Here is a 10491-nt window from a genome sequence, read left to right on the forward strand (position 1 = left end):
GATAAAAAAAAGCAATTTGGTTTGGGGTACTCCACCACACCGCCCCGCGTGACCCGCGGCGGAGACGGAGACAGTGCGATTGGGGGGCAGCGGCAGAGGATATCGGATTTCAGATGCCAGTTTTCGAACCCGCTAGGAAAGTGAGCACCCGAAAACGCCACACGAATCTTGAAGCACGTCAAACAGCCCACAATTTGACAGATCGGTAGATCCAAAGACAAAAAAACAGGCGACAGATAAATAGCAAAAAAAATTATTTAATCGGAGAAGAACCGATGGAAACACCACAAATTATAAGCACGGTTTCCAATGGGCTGGGCCTATAAGGCACGGAATAAAGCTTTTACATGGGCAACCTTGCACACTACTACCAACACGAACGTGGCTTTGCTAAAAAAACACGTAAACATGGCCCAAATCTTTTTAACGAAAAATCGCAATGGCCCATCCAGACAGCCACGTATCGGCCCTGTTCGCATGCCCTTAAACCCGGCTTGATCCGCTTCTTTTTTTCATCCGGAACCGTGTTTTCCTCTTACAAATTCCTTCAGATTCCTCCAAGCGAACGGGGTCATCGATGAGTGATCATTCCATGCCCTTATTAGCAATCGGCTCTCAAAATAGAGTCTCGGCGCCCTTGGCGACTCGAGGGAGGTGTTTGTTGGTGACTCCGTAGGCGACTAGGGTTCCAGATCCTCCAGCCGCCTCCTTCCATCAATCTCTCCCTTGTGGACCCTGATTTCTTCGTGATCTGGGTTCGTGACCCCCTCGTGATTTGTCCTCAAGTGTCCACTTAAACCTAGAGTTTCCCTAGCCCCCACATAAACCAGGGCCGTCCCTTGGCACGTGCAACGTGTGCGACGGTACAGGGCCTCCACTTTTCAGGGGCCTCCAAATATATATAGAGTATATATACGTATATATGTATTGCTTGGTAAATAAGAACGTACAGCAGTAGCTTTGGCCTTTGGCCCATTAGCAAAGCGACGTGTACAACAATTGACCAAAGCCCAATAAACAATGGCTTGTTGCCCGGCCGCTGTTCAGTTGGCAATGTTGCCGATCCCAATTCCCCAACTGAATCAGATCGCAAATCTTAGGTCTCACGTACTACCTCTCGACGTCTCGTCTCGTGTCGCCGCCATCGCCTGACGCCGTACCGGCCGCCGGCAGCGTTTCGCGAGTGACAGGGCGTGAGCCGTGACGATCTAGCTGCAACCGCAACAGCGAGAGCGAGGCGCTAAGGCCCTGAAGGTAATATAAATCATTCATATTTATTTTTCAATTCATTCACTGGTAGCCGCGAACAATAATAAGTAGTTGATCGATCTCTAAATTTTGTTTTTTTTTATCTTTTGATCTAGACACCTACTGGAATAGCATTCAAAGATTGAAGCCATGTCTTCTACAAATCGTTCTAGAAAATTTGAATCAGGTTTTCAAAAGCGTAAGAAGAAACAAAGAATAGAGGAATTAGTCCAATCTCAGCAAGGAGCTATGGATAGATTTGTTACAAAACAGTCACAAGTGTCGTCTGATAATCCAACACTTGAGGCAGGGGCCCTGCTTGAGGAGGGGCAGGCGATTGACAATAATATTGATAATGATCCTATAGATCCTCCAGAAAATAATGTTGAAGTTGAGGAAGCTGACAACACAAATACTCAGATAGACAGTGAAGACTTGAATCCTTCTTCAAATGCTAGTGATTCTTTTCAGCCTGATATATTTGATCCAAGATACTGGGATTCACTTGATAGTAGACAAGTTGACATTTTAGCACAAAAGGGCCCTAAAAGAGACCTATCAATTCAGAAGGGTCCTAAGGACATGTTATCTAGAAGATTTTCTTCACTATTCTATGATAGAATTCTGTCAAATGGAGAAAGCTGTGACAGGGATTGGCTTGTTTATTCTAAGGAACTTGATAGAGTTTTTTGCTTCAGCTGTAAATTATTTACAAAAGGTCATCGAAAAGGTCAGTTGGCAAATGAGGGTTATAATGACTGGATACATCTTGGGCAGAGACTCAAAGAGCACGAGACAAGTGCAGATCATGTTTTGAGCATGACAGCTTGGTATGAGTTGCGTAACAGATTGCAAACTGATCAAACTATTGACAAAGCTGCTCAACGACAACTTGAGAAAGAAAAGGACCATTGGAGGAAGGTTTTATTTAGAATTGTTGGCATAGTAAAATTTCTTGCCAAGCATAATCTTGCATTTCGTGGAAGTAACAGCAAACTATATGATGATAGCAATGGGAATTTTTTGGGCTTAGTAGAGATGTTGGCTGAATTTGATCCAGTTATTCAAGAGCATGTCCGCCGGATTACAAATGATGAAACTCACGTTCATTATCTTGGTCCTAGGATTCAGAATGAGTTGATACACTTACTTGCTTCTGCTATTAAGTCTGAAATTATTAAGAAGATAAAGAGTGCAAAGTATTTCTCTGTCATACTTGATTGTACCCCTGATGTAAGTCACCAAGAACAAATGTCTTTAATTATAAGATATGTGGACTCAACATCAGGTCATGTTGAAGAATCCTTTCTAGGATTCTTAGATGTAAATGACACGACTGGACAAGCACTTTTTGATGTGCTAGAGAATGAGCTAAAGATTCTTGATCTTGACATAGATAATGTGAGAGGACAAGGCTATGATAATGGTTCAAATATGAAAGGAAAACATCAAGGTGTACAAAGGAAGCTTTTGGATGTAAATCCTAGAGCTTTTTATTCAGCTTGTGGTTGTCATAGCCTTAATTTAACACTTTGTGATATGGCTACTAAGACTTGTGGCAGAGCTAAAGATTTTTTTGGAATCATCCAACGTATCTACACAGCATTTGCTAACTCTACAAAAAAATGGCAGATACTAAAAGAAAACATAACTGGACTGACTCTCAAGTCAGTTTCAGCTACACGATGGGAGAGTCGCATTGATAGTGTTAAAGCTATCAGGTTTCAGTGTGCAGACATTCGGGAGGCTCTACTTCAGGTATCCAACATTTTCATATTGGTACTGATTTAATAATGTACTTTTGTTGGTTATCTCATATATTAAAAATGTTTTCCTTCTTTTAATTTAGGTATCTGATATTGATAACGATCCAGCAAAGAGTAGTGAGGCTAAAGGTTTGGCAAATAATGAACTTGGACAATATGACTTTATAGTGGCAGTTGCTATTTGGTATGAGGTACTGTATGCTGCTAATTTGGTAAGCAAACAAATGCAAGAAAAGGATTTGCAACATACTGCATGCTTTATAATATCGTATATTTAGTTTTTTTTTCTAGGCTAATAGGCCTCATTTCTTAGTATCGTACAGGGCCTCTAATTTTCCCGGGACGGCCCTGCATAAACCTACTAGCCAAAATCTCTAGTCGCAGATCACGTTTGGCTTGTCGTGGTCGGAGGCTTGGCGTGGTCTCTGATGGCGCGCCAAGCGATCGGTGGAGTGGAGGATGTGGAGGGGCGGGTGGGGTATCAACAACTGCCGAAGGTGGAGAAGAAGGGAGTAAGAATCGGTGAGGAAGGGAAGAAGTGATGCTGTGAACACAGGGTTGCGTGGACAACTCTGCGAGCAACAATAAAGATTGTGGCGTGGAACTGCCGAGGCTAGGCAACCGCCCGGCAGTATAATTTATATGGTTGAATATTGCCAGTGCTATATGTACCCTAATTACTTTTGATTTATACTAGCAAATGTGTTTGTGCATTGTAACGGAATACAATACGTCTTAGAGTTAGTTACAATGCAATATGTCTTAGAATTAGGCTCTACTCTATTGTTGGACATGCGTTATTCTTACTCGTATGAGTACAAGGTATTGTCTATAAGTCATATAGGACACACGGAAGACATGCACTACCAAAATGATGGCTCCTAGTGTTTTTAATTAATAATAAAACACTACCATCAGTCACAGCACATGGGAATCCTGACTAAGAAGCATTTGGTAAGGAATATTTATACTAAATGTTGAATGTTAAAACACTAGGAGAATCTCATATCACTTGGAGAAGTTGAAGGTTCTAGTTGTGATGAGATCATTATGGGAAATGAAAAAAGAATGAACGGAATAATTTGCTCCTTATAATATTATTATATTATAAAAAAGTTTTTTTTCGAATCAGAGGTACCCCATTTCCATTACTGATGGACGGAAATACATCAAGAGTTTTAAGAGCAAAGGACAGCAAACAAGATTGTCCAGAGAAACAATCTCACGAAGGAGACCCGTAGACTAAGCAGCTAGAGTATCAACCAGAAATTCTACCATAAGTGCCCAGACAAAAGCTAGAGCAGCAGACAAGCAACCGGACGAAGCAAAAATGACAGCTATTCATTAGATTGCGGGGTCTTGCGCCTCATCCCCATCATCTTCGGCGTCCCTGAGCAGCTTCGTCTTGATTGCACCTCCAAAAGGCTTGGCCCCAGAAGCTGTATAACTATCTTCATCATAGCATTAACCCATTGGTCAGCATCTCCTTTGTTGGGGTTTAGTCCCACATCGTGTAGTGATGGTGGAAGAGTACAACATATAAGGCGGGAGAATCCTCACCTATAAGGCTAGTCTTTTGGGTTGAGAAGACCCAATGCCTTATATGTTGTAGCTCTGGTGGACCTGGGACCTGTGGGAGCGCAGGCTCGTAACGAGCCGGGCCGGCTGCAAGCCAGCTCTAAGATCGTGAACTCGGTGGTCACCACCGGTTCCAACAATTGGTATCGGAGCCGGTACCCGAGGTCAGAAAAGCTAAACCCGATAAAAAATCTCGAGCGTCACATATGGCGGGAGATCGTGAACTCGGTGGTCACCACCGGTTCCAACAATTGGTATCGGAGCCGGTACCCGAGGTTAGAAAAGCTAAACCCAATAAAAAATCTCGAGCGTCACATATGGCGGGGGCACCCCGATGTATGACTAAGGGAGAGAGATTGTTGGGGTTTAGTCCCACATCGTGTAGCAATGGTGGGGGAGCACAACATATAAGGCCTTCGGCCTTACTCAACCCAAAAGACTAGCCTGATAAGTGAGGGTTCTCACCGCCTTATATGTTGTGCGCCTTATATGTTGTGCTCCCCCACCATTGCTACACGATGTGGGACTAAACCCCAACAATCTCTCCCCCTTAGTCACACATCGGGGTGCCCCCGCCATATGTGACGCTCGAGATTTTTTATCGGGTTTAGCTTTTCTAACCTCGGGTACCGGCTCCAATACCAATTGTTGGAACCGGTGGTGACCACCGAGTTCACGATCTTGGAGCTGGCTGCAGCCGGCCCGGCTCATTACGAGCCTGCGCTCCCACAGGTCCTAGGTCCACCGGAGCTACAACATATAAGGCTTTGGGCCTTCTCAATCCAAAAGACTAGCCTTATAGGTGAGGGTTCTCCCGCCTTATATGTTGTACTCCCCCACCATCGCTACACGATGTGGGACTAAACCCCAACAATCTCCCCCTTAGTCACACATTGGGGTGCCCCCGCCATATATGTGATGCTCGAGAATTTTTTTTGTCGGGTTTAGCTTTTTCTGATCTTGGGCTCATGATACCAATTGTTGGAACCGGTGGTGACCACCGAGTTCACGATCTTGGAGCTGGCTTGCAGTCGGTCCGGCTCGTTACCACGAGCTTGCGCTCCCACAGGTCCCAGGTCCACCAGAGCTGACAACATATAAGGCCTTCGGCCTTACTCAACCCAAAAGACTAGCCTGATAGGTGAGGGTTCTCACCGCCTTATATGTTGTGCTCCCCCACCATCGCTACACGATGTGGGACTAAACCCCAACATCCTTGTCTCCATCAAATTGAAGGCCTGCCCGGTATTTCATAGGAGCACATGCATGCATGGCAAATGATATCAGAAGTATGAGGCCGCGCCGTCTAGGCGGCCTCCCAATGTGTCCACGTATCCTTTATTTTCGTAGCCGTTGGATGAGGATAGATGAATCCCGTGTTGTGGTTTCGTCCTCGTGGCTTCCTGAGCCACAGATGCATGCATGGGAAGCCTTAAATGCGATGGGTGCATGCAGCCAGGTGCTTGATGGTTGCATGCTGTAGGCTTCCGCTTGGCTGCTGGCTGGTGCACGTGCATGTGGCTTGGTAGTAATTGGAAAAGACAAGCCTGCTGCTGCTTTGATGCTTCCGTGCCTGCAGCCCCGTACAACCTGGACCAGCACAGCGGCGGCATGCAGCCATGTGCACGCTAGGATCAGGGCTGATGGGTACCATGTATAAATTATTGCTCTCTTGGTGCGCCTAAGCTATGGCAGCAACAACAATAAAAGGACTGCTCCCATGACCCATCAAATGTACAGCTACCACATGGGAGAATTGTCGTCATGCACTATCCATGTCCTGTGCTGCAGTGGTAGATACACTTTTTATGTGTTTAGCTAAGCACGTTGCATTTATTTGTTTGGCGTCGTGAAACATGTTTTGTCTCGTCACATTTGTGCAGCGATGCATGTCTCAGTCTCTCATGGATCAACTTAACTTGTGAACTTGTCTCTTACTACCTTCGTCCCATAGGGATTGTCCTTTTGTGACTCCCAAAACCATATATTTCCAAAACTAACTAGGCATAGATAAGGGAGTAGTCCCTCCGTTCCTAAATATTTCTCTTTTTCACTTTTCAAAAAACAATTCTGACCAAAAAATATATAAAAAATTATTAATATTTATGATACATAATTAATATCGTTAGAATATACTTATTAATTAATTTGTTTGGAGACAAACGCTACACGTATTCTTTCACGTGAAAAAATACGTGTAGCGTTTGTCTCCACAATATCTGAGCTTCATCTCCACCCTAAAGCCTGATTAGTCCACTGACCGATACATACACCGGCGTGAGCCACGACAGGTGCCTGCCTCCGCCTTGGCCCTCACTTGGTGTGCCAGCACTTAGCAAAATTGTCTTTGTTGATCCATGGTTATTCACTTTTTATCTATTGGTCTTTTCTCCTCTGTGCTGAACCATACGATGTGATATATCCTGATGTGGTGAAATGTCGTAATTAAAGCTCTTTGTCATGTCCCTGCTCTTACTCTGTCCTTCGCGTTTAGCTTATGTATGTATGTTCAGGGTTGCATGTTTTCATGGTGCATATGCGTCCCTATTTATAGCCTCCTAGGCCACCTTTCATCACCACCTCGCCCAGCCACATCGCATTGCAAATACACCAGTACTAGGCTATTCTCTGCATATTGAGAGACTACAATTATATGGTTGTGAAGGCCCTTGTTGCCTAGCGTTTGTTCACTAACATATCATGGTGCGCAATTGATTGTTTGCATGTGCAAATGATATATCTTTAGATGATTGGAATTTTATTAGAACAACTAACTAAGTTATTTTTCTTTCGAGTATATTTTTTAAATCATTTTTTGACCTTCCACATGTGCGATACAAAGTAAAAATCTGAAGGAAAATATTTTTTCTTTAAAGGTAGCCTTTCAGAAAGAGTCTAGAAATAATGTTAAGATTTATATTTCTTTGTACCTGTGTTGTGGTCTTATGTACAGGTATAGGCATGGACTATGGAAAGCGCGCCTTCTACTAGCTAGGCTGGAAAGAGGCGACGTGGCAAGAGAGCGGCTGCAGCACCAGGTGCCCTTGCCTAACCTCGTGTTCTTTTTCGGGTTGTCTACCCTCATGTGATTTTTATGTTCTGGATGAAAATGGTTTTCTGCAGTAATAAACCTGTAATCGTAAGATTGTTGAGTTATACTCGAACGTTATATATGTTTCATAAGTAATAAATACATAAACACTAATCAGATCAGGTACTAAACGGACAATGAACTAGTATAGTAGCCAGTGTAGCCTGATCGGTTCCTTCTCTTATTCGGCCTTTTGTTCTACGGGAGCCCGTTACTGTTTTGACCTCGCATTGGCCTAAGACATCGTCGAACGCGCCGCGGTCCCGTGGTGTGAATGATCCGCTTTACTTTCCCTTCCCTGTTTGTCTGGATTGGTGGGAAAGGTGCGGCTCTTACGCGATCCCTGGAAGTGGATGGCGCCTGTTGTGCTTCGTGTGCCTCTATTGAACCGGTGAAATTTGATTGGTTCGTTGCTAGAAAGAATACGCCTTGTGTACTTTGTTTTTTTTTAAGAAAAAATAAGAATACAATAGCCCATTGATTAATAATAAATCGATTTTCTATGCATGAAAAGTAAAAGATAATTATGGTAAAATTTCCAGAGTAATTTCGCTATGACCTTTATTTATTTTTTATTAAACTGAAGGTTCAGTGTCTGTTGGGGACTTGGGGTAGCAGTGGCGGGGTACCTTCACGAGGGGATGCACCTGTACTGTTTTAGGTGGTTTTATTTCTCTTTTCGGCTATGAATTTGGATGCTGGAAAAGGAGTTTGGTCCAACCATCCACGTAATAGGTAGAGAATGACTTTTAAGCAATGGATGGTTGCATATTCTTGCAAGGATGAAGTTAGTTATGCTTCAGCTCAACTATTATGAAATGATGTTTTCTCCCTTTTGTGAAGATTGTGTTGCTTTGCATTAGATCAACATCTGTTTAATAATATAAGTATAGATAGTTTTACTTAGAAGTTAGAAACTATTTCCTCCAAGCACAAATAAGTCTAGAGCTGAATCTTTATAGCATACCATTGATGGTTAGACGAGCAGTGATTAACATACGTGGTCAGACAAATACTAATATAATAATGCTAATATTATAAAATAATAATGTGCTACTGTTATTATTGTTTATTTGCCTACTTGTGTTGACTGCCCGGCTTGGAGCCCGACAAACGACTTGTTGCGCCCCCCGACTCCCGATTCGGCCATTCCCTCGCTGGTGCCTGGTGGACCAGGAGCTCAGTACCCGAACCCGACCCAGACGCTCAGCTCGAATCCTCCTTGCCCGTGCTCGCCTTCCTCCTCCGATCTGTATCCGTCTCCCGCCGGCCTGGCCCCAGGCTTCTAATCCTCTCAGAGTAGGCAAGGGGATCGGTCGCAGAAGCGGCATCGCCGGCGAGATTTGCCCACCGACAGCCGCAATGGCCGACATGGTCGGAGGAGGCAGCGCGCCAGGTCTGGGCCGGTGCCGTGCCGCTCCAGGTCCACCTCCACAGCGCCGGCTGCCAGCGCCCCGCATAGCGAGTCCATGACATGGTCAGAGGAGGCGGCACGCCGGGCCTGGGTCGGCGCCGTGCTGCTCCAGGTCCACCTCTGCTGCGCCGGCGTCCTCCCGTTTCCCCCGACGCCGCCATTCCTGGTATGCGTTCGTATGCTCCCCTCCACTCCGGAGAGGGGATCTCTCCTCAAAAGCTACCTATCGCCTCCTGCCCTCGCTCCGTCGGTCTGGGTTCCCTCTTATTCCTGCTGCGAACTCCATCCCAATAGACGTGACGCCGCCATCCAAATTGTGCGATGCTGCTTTGCTCCCAGTTCCTTGCCTCTCTTGAGTGTTAGTTAAGTGCTAACTAATATCATAGCTGCTTAATTTATAGTGGCTACACCGCGATGAATGATCAATTTGCCTCTTGGAGTTGTATCTGTTTCCAGAGAGATTAATAAACGTAAAATGTTTTCCGTCAGGTCAAATATAAATCTGAATTTTTTTTGCACTGGATGGAATGTTAGTTGAGCTAGGCATTGGCATGCATGGACAAGGTACTATTATTTGGAGCCCCCTGGGCCCCGAGTAGATAAAGAGCATCGCATACACAAATAGAATTATCTGGCTGTATAGTGCCTCCTCTCTCATATTTCACAAATATCGTCTTTAAGTCTCATGGATATAATGGATATTGTTTTTTGTTTTCAGGCCTACCTGTAGCTGGACTGACAATACGTGAGCGACAGACACTTCGTAGATCCATAAGGGAGGCAAAGAAGAAAGGTGCCCTGTTTGCTTCCCCTCACTCAAAAATATGTCGGTTTTGTCCAGGGGTTCAAGTGTGTACTTGTGGCTGACATGTGCATGAGATTTATTTCTTGCGTAGGACCTAGCGCTGGGCAGCAAAGCAGTCCAGGTCAGTGTAAGATATGTTGGGGTTAGAGGGCTGGTGTAGGCCACTACTCCAGGTGATCAATCTGGTTACTTGTCCCTCCTGCAGTATCCTCTGCGTAACAGTCTTCGTACTACGGCCCTCCTGCGCACGAGTGCCATTACTGTGGTGCACAGTTCTGGTATCAAGAACGTGTTAAAAGGACATATCCAGGTGAAGCGGGTAGTGTTCGGTTTCATCTTTGCTGCAGGGGAGGTAAGGTCAGCTTGCCATTCCAAGAAATCCCCCCTCCCTTTCTGGATAAACTATTGGACCCAGGGGGTGATGTTTTATCTAAGTACTTTATCAGGTCTATTCGTTTTATAATTCGATGTTTGCTTTTACATCACTGGGAGCCAAAATTGATACAGGCATAAACAGGGGCCCTGGGCCATATGTATTCAAAATTAATGGACAGGTTCATCATCGAATTGGGTCTTTGTTGCCAGAAGA

General features: G+C 44.7%; 1 protein-coding gene across 1 annotated transcript; it reads left to right on the plus strand.

Annotated features, from left to right (window-relative positions):
* Window positions 1-833: 833 nt before the first annotated feature.
* LOC136481446 (uncharacterized) lies at window positions 834-3227 on the plus strand. Its single transcript, XM_066478789.1, has 2 exons — window positions 834-1254; window positions 1365-3227. The coding sequence occupies exon 2, from the start codon at window positions 1399-1401 to the stop codon at window positions 3037-3039; it is 1641 nt and encodes a 546-aa protein (XP_066334886.1). The 5' UTR covers window positions 834-1254; window positions 1365-1398; the 3' UTR covers window positions 3040-3227.
* Window positions 3228-10491: the final 7264 nt, after the last annotated feature.

This window comes from Miscanthus floridulus, chromosome 9 (genome assembly GCF_019320115.1).
Source record: "Miscanthus floridulus cultivar M001 chromosome 9, ASM1932011v1, whole genome shotgun sequence".
Lineage (NCBI taxonomy): Eukaryota > Viridiplantae > Streptophyta > Magnoliopsida > Poales > Poaceae > Miscanthus > Miscanthus floridulus.